This window comes from Phascolarctos cinereus, unplaced genomic scaffold (assembly GCF_003287225.1).
Source record: "Phascolarctos cinereus isolate Bilbo 61053 unplaced genomic scaffold, phaCin_HiC Scaffold_2;HRSCAF=192, whole genome shotgun sequence".
NCBI lineage: Eukaryota > Metazoa > Chordata > Mammalia > Diprotodontia > Phascolarctidae > Phascolarctos > Phascolarctos cinereus.
In genome coordinates this window covers 264,217,027-264,243,743 of record NW_027555625.1, presented here as the reverse complement: position 1 = coordinate 264,243,743, position 26,717 = coordinate 264,217,027, and the positions used below count along the sequence as shown (strand labels likewise).

At 40.7% G+C, this 26,717-nt stretch overlaps 1 protein-coding gene across 1 annotated transcript in view; it reads right to left on the bottom strand.

Annotated features, from left to right (window-relative positions):
- Window positions 1-8,673: 8,673 nt before the first annotated feature.
- MED27 (mediator complex subunit 27) overlaps window positions 8,674-26,717 on the bottom strand; it is a 237,357-nt gene continuing 219,313 nt past the window's right edge. Inside the window, exons 7-8 of the mRNA XM_020973552.2 lie at window positions 11,162-11,239; window positions 8,674-9,275 (exon numbers count right to left, since the gene is read on the bottom strand). Coding sequence (XP_020829211.1) covers window positions 9,141-9,275; window positions 11,162-11,239 — 213 coding nt within the window. The 3' untranslated portion in view covers window positions 8,674-9,140. The remainder of the gene's footprint in view (window positions 9,276-11,161; window positions 11,240-26,717) is intronic.

Here is a 26,717-nt window from a genome sequence, read left to right as displayed (position 1 = left end):
TTTACTGAATTCAGAGCTCTCTAAGAAGCAGGATTTTGAGAATATATAATATACATAGCTCTTTTGTGTTTTACCCTCAAGAACATCTCAACTAAAAAAATCCACGTTGATTAGAAAAATAAAGTCCTACTGGGTACAGAGAACACTGTGTTAGGCACTGGGGGATATATAACATTTAGCTAAGGCATGGTTCCTCTGTCCTTGTGTAAGAGCTAATATAATTTCCTTACAGGGAAGTGAAAAAACAGATCATTCAAAATTCAAAATCACGACACACTGTTCTATTCAAAACAATGCCTCTGATACTCAGTAGCTCATGGAATCTCAGCACCTTCTGGTTGGAAGGGACTTCATGGCTCATTTAGTCTAATCTGACCTTGACCAAGAATCCCCTCTGCAACATACCTGACAAGTAGCCCTCTAGCTTTTGCTTGAAGACCGCCAGTGAGGAGAAACGCCTTATTTCCCACGACAGACCATTGTGTCCAGCTTTAATTGTGAGGTAATTTTTCTTCTCATCAAATCTAACTTTGTCTTTTGGGGATTTTCACCAACATTGCTTTTAATTTTCCCTTTTACTAAGGTAGGCAACACCCTACTCATCAGATATTGGAGCTCACTGAAGCAGTATGAGGTCGGGAGAACAAGCCTAGAGTCCTGCTTCCAACTACCTGTGGGACCACAGATAAGTCACTTAACCTTTTTGAGCCTCACTTTCCCCACATTAAAATGCAAATTATATCTGAAGTACTTGCCTTCAAGGGTAGTTGTGATGATGAGATGAGATAAATATATAAAATACTTTGTAAAACTTTAAATGCTACAGAAATATCAGCTATTATTAGATGTAGGATTCTGGAATCTGGAAGGCAACATGGTATAATCAAAAGATCATTAGATTTGGAGTTACCAAGACCTAGTTTCAAATCCTGGCTCTGTACCTTACTCTCTAACTCTGACCAACTCATTTAATTTGAATAGATGATCTTTGTTTGGCTCCTAGCTTCAGTTCCCCTGGGCCTCAGTTTCCTTATCAGTAAAGTTGAGATAATATTTGCCATATTAACTTTGCAGAATTAAGTGAGATCAAGTGAGATCTTAGAAATAATAGTATTCTGAAAGTTACAACTGTTGTTGTTTCAGTCCTGTCCAACTCTTTGTGACCCCTATTTGGGGTTTTCTTGACAAAGATACTAGAGAGATTTGCCATTTTCTTCTTCAGCTCACATTACAGATGAGGAAACTGGGGCAAACAGGGTTAAGTGACTCGCCCAAATCACATGCTAGTAAGTGTCTGGCTGAATTCGAACTCAGGTCTTCCTGACCCCAGGGCCAGCACTCTATCCACTGTGCCACCTAATTTCGAGGCACTGTACAAACGGGAGATGTATGATATTGTTACCTTTAATTTGTATGTTTTTAAAATGATATTCAACACAGCAGTTTATTCCAATGTATAGCAGGAGTGAGTTCCAACCCCCTTCAACTCAATTAATGTAATTAACTAATGAGCCCAGAATGTAATCATAAAGTGTAAAGTGGGTATTAAGTTTTCCTATAACACCACAATAAATGTGTCAATAAGTCTTTAATCAACTTGAGAGGATTACAGAGCCTTGGCATTGGAAATCTCACGTATTGGCTGAGAGAACTCAGTGCCACCTCTTTGGCCTATGTAGAAAAACATGAAGACATTCAGCAGTTTGGGATTTTGGAGGCAGATGTGGACCACAGGGCAACAAAAGGGCGAGGGAGGGGCTTTCTCTCCTCTTTCCTTCCCCCTTTCCGCTCATTGGCTATGCCACTGGAGCTGCTAGTTACTGGAGACAGTCTTCTGTCAAGTCTCAGGAGCAGACATACACTGACAACCGACATTAGATAGTCAGTCAACAAACATTAGGGGCAGCTAGGTTGTGCTAGTCAGGAAGACCCAAGTTCAAATCTGGCCTCAGACATCTAGAACTGTGTGACACTAGGCAAGTCATTTAACCCTGTCTGCCTCAGTTTCCTCATCTGTAAAATGAGCTGGAGAAGAAAATGGCAAAACACTCCAGTACCTCTGCTGAGAAAACCCCAAATGGGGTCACAAATGCAACTGACTGGACAACAATAAATGTTCAGTGTTTATTATGTGCTAGGCTTTGTGTTAGGACCTGGGGAAACATACAAAAGCAAGACAGTCCCTGCCTTCAAGGAGTTTATATTCTAAGCTAAAATAGGCGCCATTGGCTGTGAGCTCCTTCTTCACCACTCTACATCTCAAAATATTTTGACCTGATCTCTTGTTCTCTCTGCCCTTACTCTAGTTTCTGATGGAGTAATGGCCCTTGGCCTTGCCAAGATTAACTCCTCTTTGTACACCCTTGATCCCATGCCATTTGGCACATTGCCCCTACACTCTCTGTCCTTTTTCTCTTCAATCTTTTTTTGTACTAGCTCAATTCTTGTTGCTTCCAAATGTGCCCAGGTAACCTTTAGTATTTAAAAAAAAATAGGTTTCAAATCAAGATTTCAACTTAAACCATAGTACCTATCTTGCCCTATGGTTAAACATGGATTTCTGGGCGCTGGACCAAATTTTTTTTTTAAGGCAATTGGGGTTAAGTGACTTGTCCAGGGTCACACAGTAAGTGTCAAGTGTTTGGTCTGAGGCTGGATTTGAACTCAGGTACTCCTGACTTCAGGGGTGGTACCCTATCCACTGTGCCACCTAGCTGCCCCTCCTGGACCAAAATTTTTATCAAGTATCTTTGCACCTTTGACTAATTTTAAAATAGACCCCTGTTCCAACGACCATGTCATGATGGTCCAGCTGCTCACCATCCTAGTCACCCTTTCTGAAGCCACTTTTAAAAAAAAATTCTAAACCTAAAAAACATCAAATAAAATGGGCATTTCCATACATATAGTATATGGAACTTACTTGTATAAATACACACTTGTGTATTTATTATAGTAAAACATAAACTCTGTGAAGTCAGGGACTGCTTTGTTTCTGTATCCCTATCACCTACACAGTGCCTGTTACGCAGTAAGTACTGAAGGAATGTTTGTTGAGTGTTTCTGCCAGACCATTCTCACTCTCTGTGGCTCCCATCTATACAGTTAAATCTGAAAACTTTTGTTCTGAGTCTCTCCCACAATTTCCCAATTAGACTGCAAGGTAGAGCAATGGATAGAGGCTGGGTCTGGAGTCAGGAAGGCCTGAGTTCAGATGTGACCTCAGGTACTTACTATCTGCATGACTCTGGGCAAGTTACTTAACCTCTAGTCTTGGGGATAATAACAGCACCTCCCTCTAAGGGCTATTGTGAGGATCAAATGAGACAATATTTGTACAGCACTTAGTAGATAGTGCCTGGCACATAGTAGGTACTAAATAAATGTTGGCTATTATTAACTACCCATTACTGAAGGCCTAGGAATTAAAAAAAAAAGCTAACTCAAAGCACGGCTTAGAACAACGCAAGCGTTTCCTAATCAAATCCACACTCTTTCGTACACAGACATAGTCTTGAACTTTGCGGGCTCCACAACTAATGGAAAGAAATGGGAATGTGAGCAAATTAACTGTGGCCTTTTGGCAATCATTAATTTAACCAACTACCCTTTGGAAATGAAAGGCCATTGCCTATTAGCTTTAGGGGTGTCGAGTCAGAGTCAAATACCAAAAGGCCACCTCCAGAAAGGGAATGGCTTTCTAATAAAGACCCAAGATAGCACGTACGCACAGATCTGCAGGTAGAATCATGAAAATGGGGCTATTGCATGGATTTTGATGTACTCCAGAGGAAACAATGCCTTCATTTTCTAAATGGTCTTTCATGAATCATTCATAGAGCTTCATGATTCAATGCCTAAAGCAGATTCAAGGCCACCTGATTCTATTTGCAAGGCTAAGTCCTACAGCTGTGGCTCCTTGAGCCTTATCGAATTCTTTTTCAGTTATGTATTAACGTAGATTCCATTTTTTTTGGGGGGGAGAGGGATAATTTAGTGTGGGAACTTCTCTCAATGATGCAACTGGCAACTTGTTTGTAACTTATACTCTTTGAGAATTGCTAAGAGTCACTGAGAGTTGTGACTCTGCGGTTAAGTGACTTTCCCAGGAATACAGAGAAAGAATATTTCAGAAAAGGCCTTGGACCCATGTCCTTCCTGTCTTCAAGTCTAGTCTTCTATCTACTATACCATATGGATCTCTCCTAGATTCTTTCATATTAGGATAAACACCCAGCACTCAGTAAAAGACTCTGCACTCCTAGACAGTTAATAAATTCATGGTGAGACACTTGGCAGACTCACATCCATGCACCAAAACAAAGCCTTCTTTTTCTTCCATCTAACAGTAAAGACAATTGTCCTGTTTCCATCAAGAGGGCAAAAAGAATGATATAAATTCAGTTTGACAACAGAACTCTTCTGAGTGAAAGCACAAAACCAGACAAAAGACAGCTAATCTGTGGCAGAAATTTCAAGCCCATTTAACACAGATAGGCTGAAGCCAATATTTATCAAAAAGCTACTAATGATGTGCTTCACCTGAGATGGGTCCATAACTTTATAAGATTTTATTACCTAAAAAAAAAAGGGTGGGGGCAAACTTGGGACTAACGATATATCTTCGAAGCCACTTTCTAAGATTCCTCACCCTCAACTTTGAGTTAAAAGGAAAAGGCTGCACTGTATGACCACTAAGGTAACTGAGCTCTAGGTCCTATGAATGCTAAGGGTAGGGGGTAGGGGGGAAAGCTGACTACACTGGAAAATGTAGCTTTCTAATTATTCACAGGCCAGTTGGACTGACTGCAGGACAACTTTTCTCTAATAAAATGACTCTGCTTACTCTCATCTCTGATGCATATATTGTGCAGTCCTGAATGAGCTCTGCATACCCAATATCAGCTGGACTAGACACTGGTGAGAGAGCAGGTCGAACTGTAACTGTGAAAGGCAGGACAATTAAGAAGCCCTGAAAGAGCCAGCACAATGAAGAATAAGAGGCTCCGACAAGAAAGGTGAGTTATAATAGTTTGTCCTCCCTTCTCCAGATCTGATGGCTCAAATGAAGTCTGGCAAGATTCGCTGACCTCTGGTGGATCCTGGTGGATGAAGCTGTCATCTCTTCTCTCAGCTCCAGTGACCTTAAAAAGGTGTCCAATGGAGCATCATGGCCTATATTTTAACACAACAAATGCACTGGAGAGTTTGCACATTAACACTGAAAGATCAACATCTGAAGTCTGGGTCTTACACATTAGTGGTGCAATACATAAAAGAATCACTCAACACTGAGAGCCAAATCCTTGTTTAGCTTAAAAAGAATCTGGATATCTTCTCCTAGACCCACTTCTCTATTTCATCAATTGCCCATTATCTTTGTCATCTCACTGAATACTAGTCACGTAACAAATATTTACAGGCTCCATCTTTTTGTGAACCGTACTGAAGCCTATGTAGAGTCTGTCTAAATAAAATAAGGTCTAGACCCTAAATGATCACACACATAGTTTTAGAGCTGGAAGGAACTGGAGAAGTCATCTAGTATAACCCTCTCATTTTATAGATGACTGGGACCCACTTTTTTGAGCAACATTTCACACAGTACAATTTCATAACTGATGAATTGACAGGCACTTGAAATTTGTATATCAGCATTTGATTTGGACTAAATGTCCATCTTGTTAGAATACATGATCAATGGGTATTCTTACAGAGCTTATAAGACAAATTTAGTATTTGAGCATTTCTAAATGCTTTTGAAATGTTGGTTTCATAGTGGGGCTGGAGTTACACAAAATACTCTCTCCCCCCTTTTTTTGTTTAAATGGTAAAACTGGCTTAAAATAATCCTTTAGATGCTTGGATGTGGAGGCACTAGCATTTACATAGTGTTCTAAGGCTTTCAAAGCACTTTACAAATATTAGCTGATTTTATCCTCACAACAATCCTGGGAGGTCAGAACTACTATTGTGCCCATTTAACAGATGAGGACACAGAGGCAGGCAGAGATTAAGTGATTTGCCACAATCATACACCTAGTTAAGTATCTCAGACTAGATCTGAACTCAAACCTTTCTGAGTCCAGGTCCAGTGCCCTAATCACTCGATCACCTTGTCGTGTATGAAACAACAGTAACAACCACAAATGGTCTGCTAGGTGTGTTCAGAATACATCCATGGATCCTCAATGACTACTACCATGTAGTTTTCCCCTATTCCTCTGCTAGACAGAATCCATGGCCCTTCTGAAACACAGGGCTATGTTTAGCAACTAAGGATGACATTAATCCATCCATCCATCCATCCATCCATCCATCCATCCATCCATCCATCCATCCATCCATCCATCCAATAAATACTTTTAAAGCACCTATGTGAGGAAGACCATGCTAGGTACTAGTAGAGATAAAAAGTTTGAATAAGACATAGTTCCTAATACACCATAATCGTTGGTGGCATATATCCATACATATACACATCCATACATATGGATACACATACATAAACACACACATACGTTGCTATGAAGGTAACAAAGACTTAACATACTTTTTGGGGTCTATAACTGATTTCATCCACATTTAATGAAGAAACTCCCTCCACCAGTTAAAATCCACAAGTGTCCTGCTGTCCTGCAACTTAGAGTCTTTTTTCTTCTTTTTTTCGGTGAGGCAATCGGGGTTAAGTGACTTGCCCAGGGTCACACAGCTAGTAAGTGTCATGTATCTGAGACTGGATTTGAACTCATGTCCTCTTGACGCCAAGGCCAGAGCTCTACCCACTGTGCCACCTAGCTGACCCTTGCAAATTAGAGTCTTAATGAGTTGCCCAGGAGGGAAACTGAGATGTTCAGTGACTTGCCTGGGGGCCACATGGCCAGTACATGTCATAGACAGGACCAGAACTCAGGCTATCAGACTCTAAGGCTGGGCCACCACTCCCAGGCACCTCCTATGTGCTAGGGTACTGTGCTAAGAGTGTAACAAATATGATCTCATGATTTGACGCACTGATATAGGTTACTTGATATACGTTATACTTGTGCAATCATGTTAAACATATTTCCACATTAGTCATGTTGTAAAGAGAAACAGAACAAAAGGGAGAAAAAAATCACACACAAAAAAATCCCAAAACAAAAAAAAAGTCAAAATAGTAGGCTTTGCAGATACTTATCTTAATATCCCTTTTGTCTACTTGCTCATTTTAGATGCAAAGTGATAAAATTCACATTGCAACTACCATGCTCTTTTGAGTGTTTCAGAATACACAGCATTCTGTTTAGAACTCTCCAATGGAGTCATGTGTTACTTAGTATAACAGTTATTTGTGTATATGTCATATCTATCTACTAGACTATAAGGTCCCTGAGGGGGACTATATGTGACTATATGAAGCTCGTCTAATCTACTTGGAATCCCATCCCTTCAGCACCATGGACAGCAGTCCACACACAGCAACCTTAGTTAGACTGATGTAGACTGAGACTAGCCTGGGAATCAGGAAGATTTGGTTTTGAGTTCTGCCTCTGACATTTACTGGCGGTGTGACCAAAGCAAATCAATTAAAACTTTCTGAAATTGTTTCCTCCTCTGTAAAATGGGGATAATCTGTACCTTACCTAATATGCCTTTTGTGAGGCTTATATGAAATAACATAAAGCTCTTTGTAAACCTCAAAGTATGTATGTCAGGTATTGGTATTAATCATTTATAACTGTTCCATAAGATAAGTTGTAGAAGTTGCCAATTTGTATTGGTAGAGGGAGTTTCCTCACTAAAACACACTATTTCAATGGAATTATAGGTCTAAACCAAAAAAAAAACCAAACAAAAAACCCCCAACCCTTAATAATGATAATAAATGCTTGTTGAATTGAATACATCATCTTTTCAAGAAGGAGAGTAAAAAAGGCGGCTGGATTTGGAGTAAAGGATCTGAGTTTAAATCCTGGCCCTGCTGTTTCCAAGGCAATAAACAAGGAGATCTTGGACAATTCATTTAATCTCTTTGGGCTTCCTACTCCTCAGTAAAGTGAGGACGCTGGCAGTAAGGACCTCAAAGTCCCTCTTTCACTTCTAAGTCTATGATCATATTATGATCCATTGTTTATTGAAAATGAACTATTGTTTGCAATACAGGCTGCTTTATAACAGCACATGAAAACTATCTTCCGTTTCCATCAAGGTCTTTACTAGATCATTCATTTTTAATTTCAGTATAATTAGTTACTGGCTTGAAACTTCTGTACTTACCTGATAGCTTTAAATTTCATTTTAGAATGACTTTTGGGATCAACATCAGGCTAACACAAGTTAGCCAGATTTATGGATACTTCTCAGACATCTCCTAACTGGTTATTAATGTATATTCTTTCCCTTTTCTTTTTTATTACGTTTTGAATAAAAAGAAACATCTGTACATTTTTCTCAAAAAGTACAAGCCATCATCTTTCAAGTGGCCACATGTCTTCGAAATTTTATGTCTGCTAAAACTGCCCTCTTTTCTCAAAGTAAGCCACACTGATATGTATCCTTAACATGATTTTTTAAAAAGTGAACATTACTTTAGGATTTTTGTTGTTTTGTTTCCAAAAACAGAGAAAAGCTCATATGTTAAACGAAATGGAATGTATAAGGCACTGCAAGAAAACAAGATAGAAATCTTCATCTTGAATACAAAGAGTTTATTGCTTATAAAAATAAGTTATTTAACAATGTAGATTTCTGGCACCATGTGTGAAGTTCTCATTAAAATGACAATAGCTCCTGAAAATGACTTATGAGACTGATCCAGAAGGATGAGCTCATCACTAACAAAAACAGAAGAACATGCTGCATTACTTTCTTATATTATGTACACAAAAAGTACTCTTTTCCTTCTGTGCACCAGCTGAAGTATAAAATTAGTCCCCATCAACCACAGAGACAACCTGGTATCCAACAGCACTGGTTGAGCCTTAATACACAGGGAAGCACTGTTTACTAAGGAAAAGAATGAATGTATTGTTGTTGAGAAGTGAGTTAAGTATTGAGCCATCAATATTGCTTAGCTTGATCTGGAAAAGTTTTGGGTGCTGGGTTTATTTTTCCACCTGCTTGTCATCCTGAGGGTCTGAAAGCAGAGCTGGGCAGGGTTACTGTCTGCAGGTGTCATGGAAGGCTTCGAGGGTTCGGAAATCCCTCCATGTGGGAGGAAGGCCATCTTGCAAAAACTTTCCGCAGCGCTGGCATGGAGCCTGGAACAGCTTTATGTAACTTCTTAACCAGGTCTAAAAAGAGAAGTGTACAAAGAAGTGAAAGAAACTGGATCTGGATGCTTCCAATGTCATCCTTCCTGTCAAGCATAATGATGCTGAGGGCAGAGAACTTAAGTTGGCTTTGACCCAAAAAGATATCCTGTGATTGTATAGAAAGAGAAGCATGCAGAAAACCACAAGGTCACAATATTGCTGATTTTCAATTCTATTAGAAACCCCTCACTTACCCCAAACTAAGGACCTTGTGGATAGGAAGTAGTGCTGGAGGAAAAACAAGAAGACAAACAAAGCAGGTGTTCTCTCTTAGGGTTTATAATGATCCAAGGTCTCATGTATCATCAGGGACCCTACATAACCACAGTTTATTTCCAGAGCTCTGTATCTTTGTAAGGTAGGCAATGACTCCCTTTTTCTTCTACTGTGCCCACAAGTGGTCCCAGGCTTTCAAAAGGAAGTCTTTAAATAAATTAAGACTTTGGAATTCTCCCAAAGAGGTCAACATACCCTTCTTCCTAATGTAATTTCAGAGGTCACATTAGCCTCTGTGGCCAAAATAAGACCTAAAACACTGAAGGCATGGCTACCCTGATGCCACCAAATAAGGTGATAAGAAGCAACTACTAACACATTTAAGTGTTCATGAATACAGCTCTCTCCACTGGGTTCCTCCAAGCATCATAAATAAGGATGAGAATTGTATAACTCAATTCTAAGCTCAAGGAGATTCACTATCTAAAAAAAAAAAATATCCAGGCAAGCGAGTTCTTGCTGTGAAGGGTGCACATGAATCTTGTCATTTCAAGTCCCACTGAATTAAGTCAATATGAGAAAACTGTTCTCTGAAGTGGAGGTCAGCCGAGTTTATTGATACAAATCCTTCCATTTTCATCACTGCCTCCTCCAGAGGGGTAAAGCTTGGATAGTCAATAGGTCTCCTTCAAAAGGACTAGATCTTTGGAGATCAGCAGCAGACGTGGGGAGAAGGACAAACTGACCTGTCCCGTTCAATTGCTAAACATTTGCTTCAGTTTGAGGAAGCTTATCTTCCCTCACTGTAAAAATTACATCTCCTAAAAGCCCAAAGGCAGGTCACTCAAGGGAAACAGTGAACTTAGACAAGCCAGGCTTAGGGTTATCACTCACATTCATCCAAAATGAAGTTTTCAGTTCAGACTGTCAACACTCTGCTTTAGTCAATTGATTAAAGGAGGCTGTGACTTTAAACATACCACTGGTTTCCAAACCTTAATTTCAGGCACAAATTTTTACATGAAATGGACAAAAACTACCCCACCCAGCTGCCAGCATTTATTTAGAGATGAAGAACCTCATTCAGAGGTAAGTTCTTGTCTGTCAATAAGGGCTTGGACTATGTTCTTTCAGAGCCAACTTTTCTAATATAAAGGGAAAAAAGAATTGAACTGCGCTTAAAGATGGGGCCAGATGCTGTGGGAGTGAGGCCATGCCAACAAGATGTTAGAACAACTGGTCAATTCAGTCAAAAAATCAGTCAAACCAGTTGCTTAACATTATATAAGCTAAACAGCAGGTACTTAAACATTTAGCCTATCAAATGGTTGTTGCATAGCCTAAGTTTCGATTCTTTATAAAATAAAGGTTTACAATATTCGTGGGAAGTTAGAAGTTAGTGTCTTGGAAAATCTATCCCAATTCTCCCTCTTTTTCAGCAATTATGGGAAAGACCTGGAAGTTGTACAGATAATGGTTTCTCATTAATGGTAAACGAGAGGTCCCATTTTCTGGTTTGAGACTCACAAGTCATGTGAAGATAGAAGGAGGCTGCAAGAGCTACCTTTCAAGCTACTCTCTTATTACTATTGTTGTTGGTATCAATCTGGAGGTGTCAGTGGTAGGAATTTTATGCTAACGCCACTTACCATGAAAGACCTGACCACAACATCTGGCATCTGGGGCAACTGATAATGGAGGAGGGCAGTGGTGGCATGATCTGTCACCTGAGTGAAAGAAAAAAATGTGAGTTAAGGGCCACTCTAAACCAAATCAGGAGAAAAAAATATATAAAGTTAATTTTTAATATAGCAACATTTCAAGTAGCGAATACAGGCAAGGGTTAGATAATTAAATGGTTTCCCTTTGTGACATAACATTCTGCAAATTGTTACCCTGTTCTTTACCTGATAAAGACCTACATATTACAGTGCAGTTTTCTTAATTCACCTAAGACACTGGCAAGATTCTTCCTCCTGAAATGGGAAGACTCTTGATATATTTATATCATGTTCAACTTACTGACCTTCTGTGATTCCAAACGAATACATTCACTGAAATTGAATTGTTCCCAAGTACCAAAATACAGGCTACCTGAAAATTATTACCAAAAAAATAGACTACCAAAATAAAGTCACTTGAAAAATTGAGATTAGCACTCCTGGTAACTAGCTAAAGCATAAAAGCCCACCCTTTATATCCTGCTGATTAGCTGGTTGAGAGGGTGAAGAAGTAGAAACGGTGACTGTGCAGTGGGAAAAAGATGCTGATGGATGACTCTTGAAACCAGGGACCCTGTTAACCAACTAGCTGCTTGAACTTAGGCAGGCAAATCCTTTACCTAGCTAGCCTGGGTTTCAATTTTTCACCTTTCCCCAGCTCATCACTGCCTAGGAGAGCCAAGGTCTTAGAATCAGAGACTCTTCAGGTTTGCAAGGCTCCCTAAGGTCATCCAGTTTGTCTTTGAGAGGAGGAGCCCAGAGATGAGGTGACTGAGGCTCCCCAGACAAGAAGCAGCAGAGTGAATAGGGAGCTTTAGCTTTGTCTCCAAGTTGAGTGTTCTCCAACCCTGACTCCCTTTCTGGACAAGTTCTCTCCTATAAATGATATGTTGGGAGATCTGCGAGCAAATACTCTATCAAGCGGACACTATAATTCAGAAGAAAACTTGGAACTGACTGAAAGATCTTCCTCTAGACTGCTCAGCAAAGTTACTAGGGCTCTGCTTCAACCTGCAGAGTTCAAGCAGTGCAGCTGGTATTTCTGATGCTGGCCAGCAGATGGGTCAGCAGGCTGACCAAATTTAGTGCTTTTCTTTCCTCTAAAAGCTTAATTTGAAAGAATTTCCCTTTATTTGCTCAGATGACAGCTTTTTTCAGGGCTGGAGAGCTAGTTAATTGCTTTCATTTCCCATCTAGTCAGTTACAGTCATATTTTAATACGAGAAAACAAAACTGACTAATTTTCTGTATTCTTTCCATACTCCTGCCCTCAATTAGTTCTTGGATTCCTAGCCCACAGCCCAGAGACAAAATGTCCACTGGATTTCAGATACATTCTTAACCAACGTGTTCTTCTTAAACATCAAATGTCTTTTTCTCATTTTATACTTTTCAGTAACAAGGTTGATCCTAATTTTGCATCCAAGACACAGGAAAACACGCCTGAGGGTTGGGTGGGGGATGGGAGAACAAATGCTATTAACTAATTCAAATTCATTTCAGCATCAGCACACAGATGCGGGTTCTATTATAACAGGAAGCTAATGAAATTCCACAAGCAGATAAAAGGTGCCAGGGTAGTGGAAGAGCACTTAGGTTCTGAACAAAAAAGAGGTGATTCATTGCCCAGGTAAGTGCTAGGAAGGAGAGCAATGCCTCTAAAAGATCAAAGTGGGAGCCAAACACAAGGGAAGGCTGGGGAGGGAAAGAAGGAGGGAGGGATAAATGGAACCGTGACAACAGACTAGGTCGAACCCAGCAAAGAAGAGAGTGAGAAAGAAAGAATGAGAGAGCAGAAAATGACTTGGAGGGCACCCAGTGAGGGTGGGGACAGCAGAAAGAACGGCCTGTTCTGAACAGGAGGGTCAGTACATGAGGTTTTACTGATGGCAGGAACATTTCACTTCTAAGCTAAGAAAAACCTGCAGATTCTCTGTCTCATTTAGGGATATATTTTCTCCCCCTGCTTCTCACTGGAAATTGTCAGATAGTTTATTTTGTGTAAGGGGCAACATCTTCCAAGTCCCACAGCCAACAGATGGTCTTTGCTTTATAAACCGTACCTTCATAGTTGTCTAACGTGGCATCACCCCGTTTAACCAAGATTAGTTCCTTGCTGTTTTAAAACACAGGTGTCATTCAAAAAGTTCAAGTGGCTCCCTACTGTCTCTAGGATAAAACACAATTGTATGTCTTTGACTTTTAAAGCCTTTCACGGTCCAGTTATGGCCTACCTTTCAGGTTAACTCCACATCATGTTCTGTATACGCTACTTTCAAGTCAAACTGACTTGTTTGTTCTTCTTAGTACGTGACCTTCCATCCCCCAGCTCTGGACAGCACACGCTGTCCTCAATGCACTCCTTCCTCAACCCTACCCCGTAGGATCACCTATTTGGATTCCCTCCAGTTCTTAATGTCCTTTCCTTAGAAAGTATTTTGTATTTAATTTTTTATGCACATGTTGTTTCCCAATATAATATAAGCTCTTTGAGGGCAGGAACCTTTATTTTTAATCTTTGTATCCTCAGTGCCTAGCACAGAGCCTGGTACATAGTAAGCATCTAATACATGTTGGTTAAATGAAGAAATAGCCTTTATAGCTAGTCATGGCAGGTCCAGGACTAGATGCTATGTTTCTTGTCTATCATTCCAGTGATCTACTGACTATACCATACTGCCTCAAATGAAAAAGGAAGAAAAAGCATGTTTAAATAAACATCAACATTGTTTAGTCAAATGTGCATATATCAGTTATACTAATGCTATAGCAGAGCACCCAGGCGAATGGGGACCCTCCATAGCTACCATCACAAATCTGCAGGTAGAGACTTAATCCCTCCTTGTATGAGCATCTCATCCTAACTTCTGGGGTTCATTAAGCAGATTTGGGTTCAGCAGGATGAACTTTCTTATAGCCTAATTCTTAAAATTTCTTTTTCCCTGAAGATTGATAAGAGTTTTCTTCATCTCTAGTGTTCAGGAAAATCAAAGAGAGGGAAGACATACACAGAAAGCCAATTGTGTGAAGGACAGGGAGAGAGGAGGAATAAAGAGAATGCCTCACAATGGCAGCCACCAGCTGTTATCATTTTATTTATTTTTTACCTTTCAGAAGAACAGACTTTTTAAAAAATTAACTTTGCATTATCCAGCTGTTGTCATTTTAAAAAAGCAAGACCCTCCGCAGTTCATAAGTTGGGATGGCTTTGCTCTGCTCCAGCTACCCCTTCCCTAGTCCAGCCCTCCTCTGCACTAGGGTACCTCCTGTCTGGCCCTGGTCCTCTCCTATCTGTGTCCATGTCCATCTGCCCCCTGATGCCCACCCTGTATCTGACCCTGACCCCGCCCTCTCCTCCCTTTGCTCTTGCTTCTCTGTCCCTGGTCTCACATCTGAGGGGAAATTCACATTACATAAAATCACACAGAGGTCTGTAAAGGTGTGCAGATAAAGTCTCCTCTCAGCCCTGGGGAAGACACCAACCATACAATAGATTGGAATGGAATCCAGAATTTTGGACAACCATGCTTCTTTTCTGACACACAACCTTGCAAAATAACAAAACATTTTACATAGCAATGCCTGACTCTCTCCTTTGCACTTATGCATGTCTTAATCCCTACTCTTATTTACATAAGGCTTTATGGCATAGAAATCACTCTCCTTACAACAACTCTATGAGGGATTAGCAGGAATCATAGTATTTAGCATACTTGTTTTACAGTTGGGGAAACTGGGGTTCTGAGAGGTTCAGCAGCTTCTCCCGTTCACACAGCCTCAGACTTGCTTTCCTAGTCAGTGCATATTTTTTATAGCAGAGATCTTAAGAATGACAGAATGGGCTCATCTACAGGAGTCAAGCTGATTCATATGAGATCTCACATTTTTCACATCCACCTAGGGAACAGATAGATAGTATTACTGTTGTTGCATCGAAGGTCCCATGATCTCCTTGAGGTCTGTATGTCTTTCAGGGGTACTACACCTCCCTACACTGTGTAATCCTCACCCCTGTCCTCCCGTGAATCCTCCACGGAGACTTACCCCAAGCCCTGGAAGTCTCCCTGGTTCTTTTCTGCTTTGGTAGAGGCCCCCCGCAGTGCTCAGGCTGTCTGTCTGTCCTTTGTGGCCTGCCTTCTCCTCTGCCACTTCTTGAGCGCGGGCTGTTGCTGGTAGCACTACAGGCCATATATACCTGCCGGCCAACTCTCTTTGTGTCACTTACAATACCGATTCTTCTGAGGTGTCAAAATAAAGACCCCACTGGGCATTTCAAGCTTTTCCCACGCTGGTCCCTTCCTCCCTTTCCAGTCTTCTTACACCTGGCCACTTTCCACATGCTCTTAGGTTCAGCCTCACACATGACGTCCCACCTTCCACCTCCACATCTTTTCTGCCTTCCAACCTCTGCCTCTTGGAGTCCACAGTCTCCTTTAAGACTCAGTCCAAGCATCACCTTTTGTAGGAGGTCTTTCCTGGTTCCCCCAGATGCCAGTGCCTTTCTCTCTGAGGCTACCCTCCATTCATTTTCTATGTTTCTTGTACGTACCAATGTGTAAGTACACAGTTATCACTTTTGCAAATTCAACTTTAATTTAAGTAAAGAATTCAAAATCCACATTCCAAAAAACCCACCTATGTTAACTTTACTGTACAGTACTATGCTCTCCCTCTCTCTCCATTCCTGTCCCTAGGCTTAGAGCTCCAGGCCTCCTACCACTCCCACCAAAAAAACCCTCCCAAAAAAACTCCAAAGCCTTACAAGTGAAAGCAGAAGAATGGAGGCAATGTGTTGGACCAGGGGCTTGGCTTTAGACGTCCAGCCCTGAGAGACCTTTGCTCTGTTCCAGCTACCCCTCCCCTAGTTCAGCCCTCCTCTGCACTAGAGTACTTCCTGTCTGGTCCTGGTCCTCTCCTGTCTGTGTCCATGTCCATCAACCCCCCACCCCATGCCCACCCTGCATCCGGCCCTGACCCCACCCTCTCCTCCCTTTGCTCTTGCTTCTCTGTCCCTGGTCTCACATCTGAGGAGAAATTCACATTATACAAAATTACATAAAGGCCTGCAAAGTGATCCACTTCCATAAGGTGAGAACTACCTGTACACACATTTTTCTTTCCTTAGAGTTTAAGTTCTTTGAGGGCAGAGGCTTTTTTTGTTTCCTTTTCCTTTCATCCACAGCACTGAGTGAAATGCCTTGTGTATAATCAACTCTTAATAAATGCTTGCTGACTGACTAAAAAATTGAGCTCTTCTGCCAGCAAGCAGCATGAGATCACTGAGAGCAATGGATATAGACTATGTTTGTTTTGCTTGACTATGTATATTGATTACAAGGGTTTGTCTTTATTTTTTCTTTTAATGAGGTATGGTTTGGGGCAACAGGTGCACTCTCACTATTTCCTAATTTGTCTTGGGGATCAGCCAAGGATAAATAAGGGGATAGCGAGAGAGTACTGTCACCTCCAATACAAAGATCTTCACCAACCACCTGAGCACCCAGCCTCAAACACTTGCGAGTCAGCTGCCTTTTCTCTTGTTCTCACCCCCATAAGGGAGTGGTTGCCAAATTCTTTTGATTCTACCTCCATAATCTTTCTCATATCTCCTTGCATATGGTAATTAGCCTTATTTGAACTAATGATCTATTTTTATTTCTACATTGCAATGACAGTTTTGACCACTAGTGGGTAGTAGCATGACCCTGGGCTGTGGCTGAATGAGTTATGAACTGAGCTTGGAAAATCCTGCTTCAACAATTATATTAGGCCTTTGCCTTCTTTCTTTCTTAAAGTAACAATAATGTATATTATCTGTGATGAACGCAGAAAAGAGAAAAGTAAAGCTTTCCCTTACAAAATCAAGAGAAAGAGTGACTCCTACATATCAAAGATAGACCTTGTAAGATTAAGAAATAGGGAAAGTTAAGTATCCATGTGTTTACTTATTTAAGAGAAGTATAGTAGAGTGCCAGAATCTGTTTGCCCTCCATACTCTAGCTGCTCCTAAAGAACACAGATAAAGCCTGGCTTTTTACACTGACCCTGTTTTTGGAGAGAGTGCACAACATAGATGGCAGCATGCATTACAAGAAAGTGTTCTAGACTCTTAAGTCAGAAGAGCTGGTTTTGCTATTAGCTAGCTGTATGACCACAAAAAAATCATTTAAACTTTCTGAGCCACAATTTGCTCCTCTGCAAAATGGGGCAAGAAAATCTGCCTACCCTCAACAGGGATTGTGGGGAGCAAATGAGAGAGAACAGATGTGAAAACATAACGAATATCAAAGTGTGCTGCACAAAATGCAGTGGTGCTTGGTGCATCACAAGCTCTATGAAAGCACACCAATCTGGGCCCCCTCTGCTACTGAGGGCTACAGGACTTTGGGTATGCATGCACTTCCCTGGTCTGAGTTTCCAAACTTGCAAAAAGAGAGGACTGGAAAGGAAGTAAAGGACTTTAAAGCTCCCAGTCCTAAGATTCTAAATGAATGTCAAGCAGGTGCCACCTGATTACCTCAAGGCAATGGGTACCTTGACCACATTTATTTACTTTCTCGCTGAGGAGACAATATGGTGTGGCCTGTAGGATTACCAGGCCCTATCAAGTATCCTGAATGAAGAAGGCATGAAGAGATTGCCTGCTCTAGTCTAAACACACTAATTTGTACTTATACAAGCCCTTGAAAAACTCCTGTTTCCTTAATCTCTACTTCCATCCTTCACCTAGTGAAACTGAGAGTATTTCTTCTTCACAAAGATCAAAAGAGCCTAGGAAGGTAAGTGGGGTGGCTGGGTTCTTGCTTGTACTCTGGGACCCTCACCTGCTGCTCTGATGTTGTCGTTTTCTACTTCTCCAAGGGCCCTGTGCCATATGACAGCTAGGGTTTTTTGTGTGGATGGAAGGTTATAAATAGCTCAGAGGATTCTTATGTGAACCATGGAAATTACTGACACAGTATGGTTCTTTGTGTAGGAAATCTGTATGCTATCCCTACCATTTCAATGGATTGCATGAGCTCTAACTGTAGCTAGTAGGCAGCAAGGTCAAACATTTGCTACCAGTCTGCACCTTATGTTGTTCCCTCATTTAGGGAAATAAAATTTAATTTGGACAGAATCCTTCCTCTAATGCTACCTAGGGATTTAGGCTTCTCCTAAGAATAACTGAGGATCACCCCACCCTTGCCCTGAGAGTTCTCCCCCATCCTACCTCTTGCATTTCACCTCTTGCTATGGGCACAGTGATTAAGATCACTACTAGAAAGGTCATGATAATCCAGTCACCACCCTTGGGATTCCCCCCACCACAACTCTCTTCCCTGGCTCCAATTCCCTACTTGTTCTGTTTCCCTTCCTTTAGAATGTAAGCCCTTGAGAGCAGGAACTATCTCACTTTTATGTCTGTGTCCCCAGCACTCAGCACAGTATACATAAATGTTCATTCATTCATACATTCACTTATGGAATGATAGAATTTGAAGGGGAAGAGTCTTCAGGTATCATCGAGTCCAGCCTCTTTAGGGTGAAGCAATTTGCCCAAGGCCACAAAGGAAGTAAGGCTATAGTTGGGATGGAGAGTAAGTGTGTACTGATTTGCCTGAGGTCAAATATTTTGGTGGTGCAGTGGCAGAAAGAGTGCTGGAGACCTGGTTTTCAATCCCATTTGCAAGACCTGCTAGCTGTGTTGGCCCTGGTCAAGCCAATCTATGAACTTCAGTTTTATAATTCATAAAATGGGGATAAAAAATAGCTATATTATCTAACTCATAGGATAGTTATACAAATAAAAGGAGATGTCTTTTTATAAATCACCACATAAATGCCTATTATCATAGACATTATTATTCTTTTTTGACTGGATTGGTAATTTCCATCAGTGTAAAGAGCTAAGAGTGAGGAAACCTGTACCAGTATAGCTCAGCTGCTAACTTAAAATCTTACAGAGTTGCCTGGGTCACTGAGAAGTTAAGTGATTTGCCCAGAGTCACAAGGCAATATGTATCAGAGGCAGGACTTGAACCCCCGATCCTCCTGTCTGTGAGGCCAGCTCTCTATTCCATGATGCCTCTTTGCCAGCAATGAATATTAAGTGGGAGAACCAGAATTCAAATCTAAGCCTTCTCTCTGACTTCATCCAGATCCTGGGCTCTGTCAGTTATATCATTCTACCTCATCCTGGAGTCCAAGATTTGAACCTATGAGACTAAGTGTTCAAATAAGAAATGATCACTGCTAGCTACGCTGCTCTAGGGACATGTCCTCTTATTAGGAAGATTGCTCAAAAGAAGTTAGCATGAGAAGGGACCTTAAGGATCATCTTCAAAACAAATCCCCAGAAGTACAGATTCCAGATGTCTTTCTGGTTCTGAAAAATGAAGTTATTTCAAATTTCAAAACTCATTAGTTAAATATGAAAGTAATGTTTTTAGAGTAAGATGAAAAAGCAGGCCAGATAGCCTTCTTTCTAAAAAGGTGTTAAAAGCATGATGGAATACAAAGAAGAGGTTTATTGTATTATTTTTTTTTCTATTATGCAGAGCTAGACTGTAATCCATTTTCTAGATTTGTACTCCACAGGTTAAGCAAGCCTAGAAAGCCTAAGCTGGAAACATCTAAGCCTATGGGGGGTAGGGATTACCTCAAGAAAATCAATATTGCCTCTTCTGCTTGATGAAGGAGCAGTTTGCAAGGGCTCTGAAGGACTTGTAAGTTATCCACCTCAGTCAAAAAAATGCTGCTATGAGATGGGGCCAAAAGATTGCAATTTTCTATAGGTGTGGGAGTTTAAGAAGGAAGAAAGGAAGAGGAGGTCAGCAAAGTGTGGTGGAAAAAGCATGAAACTGGGGTCAGAGCACCAGGGTTCAAAAATCCTGTGTGATCCCGGGCAAGGGAAGAGATGTCTTAGGTCCCTTCCAACTCGAATTCCTATGAGCTTATTGATTGCCTGTGCAATACAAGTGAAAAGGTGCTCAAAGGCTCTAGTTGCCTCACTGATCTAAATTCATGCTGGGAATTTCCCCAACACAATCACAGTCACAGAATATTTTAGCCCACTCTCCAGGAGGCTCCTGTTGAGAACCTACTTTCCTCATAAGAAGAGATTAATGGATTAACTGGTTAGTCATCTAAAAGACAGATTGGGACACAGGGCAGTTTTGATGTTTGGGAGGTCTAGAAAGGTCAGAATCGTAGGAAACTGGCCAGGGAGGCAGTACAGGGAATAACCCTAGCTGGCTGGGGGGAAGGGGGGATAGCCCTGAGGATGTTAAGGGTAGAGGGGAAGGGTAGAACAAAGCAAGAAGATTGGCCTGTGAACCCCACAAGTTGCTGAGGAATTCCTGATGAATTGAAGAGTTAAGGTGATTTAGCCAACTTTTTAAAAAAAGTCTTTGCTGTTTGGAACTATTTCTTAATGGTAAAACACCAGATTCAACTGCAGGTTGCCAAGAAAATAAAAAGACACCTGAATTGTTCTATACTCATTTGGAACAATATTATTTTCAGTAGAAACAGCTGGATAGTCAGAGAACACATAAAGATATATCAAGGTTATCAGGAAAATATGGAGACAATCATGTCCAAAAGTTCCCAAACTTATTTGGCCTACTGTCCCCTTTAAAAAAAAAATTACTCAGCCCTGCCCTGGGGTTAGGTTAAGTTAACCTTTATTTTTATTCAGTACCCCCCAACTGGACCCGAGGCTACTACCACTCCTCTGGATCATTCCAGCACCCCCCCCCCAAGAGGGCAGTATCACCCACTTTGGGAAACTATGAATTGTATACCAAATAAGAGAATATATACAATCTAGCTGCTCAGGAGAATGGCAAAGTGATTGATATTAGCAGAGAGAGCCCTGGAGGCCTAGGTTTCAGTCTTAGCTTTGCCATTAATTAGCTGTGTAAACTGAGGGAAATCATACCCAGGCCTCAGTTTCCTCATCTATAAAATGAGGGAGTTGGAACAAATTCTAAGCTCTCTTTAAGTTGGAGGATTCTATGACCTACAGTCTAAGTTCACACAGTGAGTCAGCACTGGAGTAACAGCCAAACTGAATACTGAGCAGGCTCACAGGGAGAATTTCAGAGCTATGGCCTTTCTCCTCATGGTGACCAGAGGATCTATAGTTTCTCTGGCCTAGGCTCTTTTTCTACTCACTGTTTTGAAGGAGCTCCTCTTTTCCCATCCCTCAACCACAGAACAGGTCACCAGTCCTGTCTTGGGGGTTTACGTAGTCTTACATAAGTCCTTAAGAAGAAAGAAGCTATAGAAATGAAAAATTACTATTCCATTACTTTTCTAATGCCAGAAACCCACAAACCACTTTCAATGCAATTCATAATGTCTCTAAAAGAGAAAGCAGGATGGGACTCAAATAGTCATCACCAAGGGCAATTCCATTATGTTTTAGTAAAGGTGGTAACAGGCAAGCACCTTCTACTCAGATAGAACCCTCCGGCTGCTAAGGAAGCCTGGGAGAGGAAAGGGACCTTAGATGAAACATAGGTATCAAAAACAGAAGGAAAAAAAAAACCCCAAACCCCAAGACAGGGGATAGGCGGAATGGGTGTTAAGAATCAATCACTGATTAATCTTTTTCTGGTTTTAGATGCTTAAAGTAGTTGGCAAGTGGGAAGGCGGTAGTAGAGAGGGGGACAGGGGTTTCAGAAGTACATCTAAATGTGTCTAATAAAATGTGTCTAATAAAATGCTGAAACATTTCAACTGTCTGGGCAGTAGCATACTGATCCTAGTTGGCAACAATCAGCTGCACAGGCCCCCAGAGCTGAAGTTTAACAAGGCTCACTATTTATAAGTTCTGCTTACCCAGCTTATCTGATATAGACAAACCAACGGCCCAGGGAGGGGCTGACCTTCGTTCAGGATGACCCTGGAAATGCCCATCTTCTCTCTTTTGCCAAATGCCATCAATACCCCAATATTTATCTCCTGCATGCATTCATCCTGCATGGTCACTTATTCAAAGATTATTGACAGGAATACATTTTCATATATTAGGCTGATCGCTTGTCCTTGCACTGGTGAAAACTGCTCCCTGGGCTTCACTGGGTACAAAAATCCTACAACTCTACAAATACACAAAATATGTGAAGCAAGAATTCAGTGCCTGGTAAACAAATGTATACACAACCAACAACGATATATAACTCCCTCTCTTCCTTAGAAAACAACAAAAGCTTCTGTTGCTTTGTAGAGAATACCCTCACTCAGATTAAGTTTCCCAGACTATTTCTTGCTAGGTTCTTTCTGGCAAGATATGGGGGAATTGTATAATAATGGTCTTGTATAAATATCTTGTTGAATGAAAGAGAACTATGATTTACTATAAAGTCCAAGCACTGACACATAAAACCTACCTCTTAGCCTCTTAAAACCCTTCATTTATGGCTTTTGAAGTGAATTCCTAAAAAGGAAGCCATGGAGCTGGTGGAAGGAGAGCCTAAGTATAATTATCACACCTGGTCAGATTGTGAAGTCTAAGGGAATGGTTTTACTTAATAGTTATTAGCATTTACATTGCCCCAAAACACCACACAATGAGCATATACATCTATATATACAGAGATGGTACACTCCTAACCCTTTGTGATTAGAGGGATAGCATGCTATGCAGGTGTGGTCTCCTTATGTGGGGAGCCATGATGTGCACAGTTTACAACCGAACAATTCCATTTAGGAATACTGAATTCTTATTAACACACTTAACCTATTACAAACCACCAGCAAACTTTCAGGATGTCATGTATACCAGTAGTGAGTTGCAGTAAGTGCCTGGTACTCTGAGGAATCTCAATAAACACAGCCAGGTAAAATGTAAGCAATTTTAAAGCCGAGGCCCAGCTTGAGGTCTGGAAAAAAAGGTTCTAACAGCAATGCTGAATGAGCAAATTCAGGGCAAAACCTATAGCTTTCTCAACCAAATGGTTAAGCATAGATCTGCCACTAAGGATCACGGAATGTCCAATCCTGAAGGACCTGATACTTATTTTAAAAACCAATCCTGGAATCAGTCTGGCCCACTCAGAATCTATTCTTTGATTGGATTTGGGGTGTACTACTTGATACTTTTGTTTTATTTTTGTAAAAAGCTACCATCTAGAGTTCACTCTTTCAATTTCATAGAAGATAAAACGGAGGTCCAAAAGGAGAGACATGCCCAAGATCATTCAAGATAGTGACAAAAATAAAACTGTAACCCTGGGCTCCTTCAGCTGCACAATGCTGTCAGGAAAATGACTGACTTGTTGCCATATAAAGAACTAGCTGACCCAAAGGCTATTTTTTGGTTTTACTTCTAAGTAAAAAAAAAAAGCGAAGAGAACTGTGTGCTGATCCTTATGATCCCATCTTTCAATTCTCTGCCTGGCTACCTGGCATTCTACACACCTTGCCTCTTTTCTTTAGACATCCAGCCAAGATTTAACACAGTCAGGAACTCTAGATTCACTCTCATTCTCCCTAAGTTACTGTATAAAAATTCACACTGTGTTGAAACGAGAGGGTTAAAGATCAAAACAGTCACTGCACCTGCAGAGTTTAAATGTCAGAAAAATATGAACACACTAAAACCATTCATGGCTCTTTGTGTTCCTGCCCTTTCAGATAGTCCCCCCCAACCCCTCCCCTTATTTCGGAGTTCCATTCTCTGAATCCACCCTGCTGTAGCTATGCTGGCTATAAAAAGCTTCTTCACCTCAGGATGAAGTTCAAGAAGTCCCCAGGGGACCACAGTAAATGATGAGACCTGTTAGCAGTAATGGGTCCACTGAGAGCTGTCCCCAGCCCTAATCCACTTAGATACACTTAGATAAGGGGTCTAATAAGGAGGAGAGCAAAGGCTTGGGGATGGTGTCAAAGCTTGAAATAAAAAGGAAGAACAAATTTCAGCTTCCTTTGTCAGGGTTAGCTGCAGAATCACAAGATCCTGGTCGTGCCCCTCTGACACAGACCACAGGCCCTGGAAGATTCTGACAGGTGTGTACATGTTTTGTCAGTCCTTGATGCAATCCTTGTGGCATTCATTGGAGTTTAGGAACCTGGGCTGGTTCTGCCAGGCAATTCCCCTGTCCTTCACCATCACACTGAAGGAAAAGACCTCGAAGGGCTCCCTGCTTTCTTAGCACGCTGGGGCCCTTTCTGTTGTGGCTTACTGCTACTATTTGTGGGCTGGAAAACACATGCAACAGTGATTTCTACCACATAGTGAGTGCCAAAGGAAGGAAGCCCTAACACCAAAGAAATGTGGAATCAAAATTTCTCCAATGATATTACTTTAGCTGTTGCTGCTAGTAAGTTATTCTCAGCTTAGCGGAGGTAGCTGAGATAGAGAATTATAGTATCTCCCCACTACTAACCATTAGGAAGTTGGGGAACCATTTTCTCGCTTAAATACACAAATATGTCCATAGTCATACATTCACGGAAATCCTTTATATCAAGGATAAAGTACTATCTGTTCCCACAAGCCTTCCTGAATAATGTTGATAACTGAACTTACTACAAATTACTATACACAAGTGGGAAGGAAAAAAAAAAAGATAAAAGCCTGAAAAGGAATATTTGGATTGACTAGTAGGAAAGTGTTACTACAGACAGAACTACTATGTTTATAAAACAGTATTCTCCAGGTGGATGAGAAGACCAATTACTTGATACAAAAGTAAAGTGGACAGCTGGTTGTGGCAAGCCAGTCAATCCTAAAAAGGACAGGTTTAGTTAGGTTTGTGCCCAACACCTATCTTTCACTATTTTTACCCTGAAATCATGTTGGGTAAAGGGCAGGAGTAAACTTCATGGAAGACTACACCAAAAAGCAAGGCCACACTTTCAAAGTCCATATCCAGTATTGGCTGTGTTCTAGCTTTGAACAGAAAGTAGAAGGTGGCTGGTTAGTTGAGTGAAACAGTGGAAAGTTACAACTTCTGACCACTAGACATTCTAATTGCACTAATTAAGATGGACACTATTAAATAAAAATATTACGGCCATTTCTACATTATTTCCTCATCAACGTTACCTATTTTACCACTATACAAACATCTTCAGGAAGAACATACCATGTTATATGAAAATATATTTCATTACAAAATCCAAACCCTTTCCACGGCAATAATTAGTTCAAAGCTTTATTGATAAAGGATTATTAAGGTTAACTCTGTACTGGATGACTTTCCACTATGTTCTTATCTACTTGACACAGCAAAGAAAATATTTCACTAGAGAAGAGAGAAGATTCTCTAATCCACTAATTCTTACCTGTCTCAAGAGAAAAAAGGACTTCAATGATATCTGCCTTTAGTATTTGACACAAATATTCTATAGCCTACACCCAAAGAGCTGGCCTTTTATCTTTCTGATTCTAATATCAGAGATAAGACTATTATATTTTAAATTACATGTAGAATACAGAGGGGGAATTTGTAATTTTTAGTGTCAATGTATAAATACATGACCAGATGATACTTATTCCATTCCCTCAGATCCATACATTTTCATCCTCTGAGTTCTAGCTTCCAATCTGTTAGTTAAATTGCAGGTAAGGAAACAACAGGAATCCCTAAATCCCTTCAAATGGATATCTAATCTTTTTTTTCCTTTTAATGGATATCTAACCTTAAACTCTAGTTCAATTTGAACTGATTGATTCCCCCCCTCCACCTTTTTTTTTTTTTGGGGGTGAGGCAGTTGGGGTTAAGTGACTTGCCCAGAGTCACACAGCTAGTGAATGTTATGTGTCTGAGGCCAGATTTGAACTCCAGGACCAGTGCTCTATCCACTGTGCCACCTAGCTACCCCGCCCTCTCCATTTTTAAACAAAGTGTTTGATAGGTTATTTTTTTTTTCAGCCAGAGGAAAAGTTTATTAGTGATAAAACACTTAGGGCCAGGTGACACCCATAAGGACGAGCGGGCATGAGAGGTTTTCAGCCTTTTGAGCGTGAGATTCTCAGCTCTTTTGTAGATCTTTTGATAGGTTATTTTTACAGCATGTGAAATAAAAACAAGGCACAATCTATCCAACTCTATTCTTTATACGTTGTACGACTTTCTAATAAATTGCTACTACCTTGCATTCAAAAATGTTCATAAGGCAGAGCATTTTAAAAAATGTATGTAAAGGCAATGATGTTCTTGAGTAAAGGGTATCTGCATGAAAATTAGACCACTATTAAAATACTAGGTTGTTGGTCCATGGTGCTTATTGCCATAAGTGAAGTGATCATCCACTTTCTGTGGAACCAGAAGCTCGAAATTAACTGCAACACTACAGAGTGCAGAAATTGTAAGACCAGTTAAAAAATAAAAGGGACTCTGCTTTAACAAAGGAAGCAATAGATAATGAGCAGAATTCCCTCTCCCTAGAATGTTTTTCACAAACTACTAGGGAGAAAATTACAAGACAAGACTGCAAGGAAGAAGTGCATGTTTAAGACCAAGAATTTGTGCACGCTAAACAAATG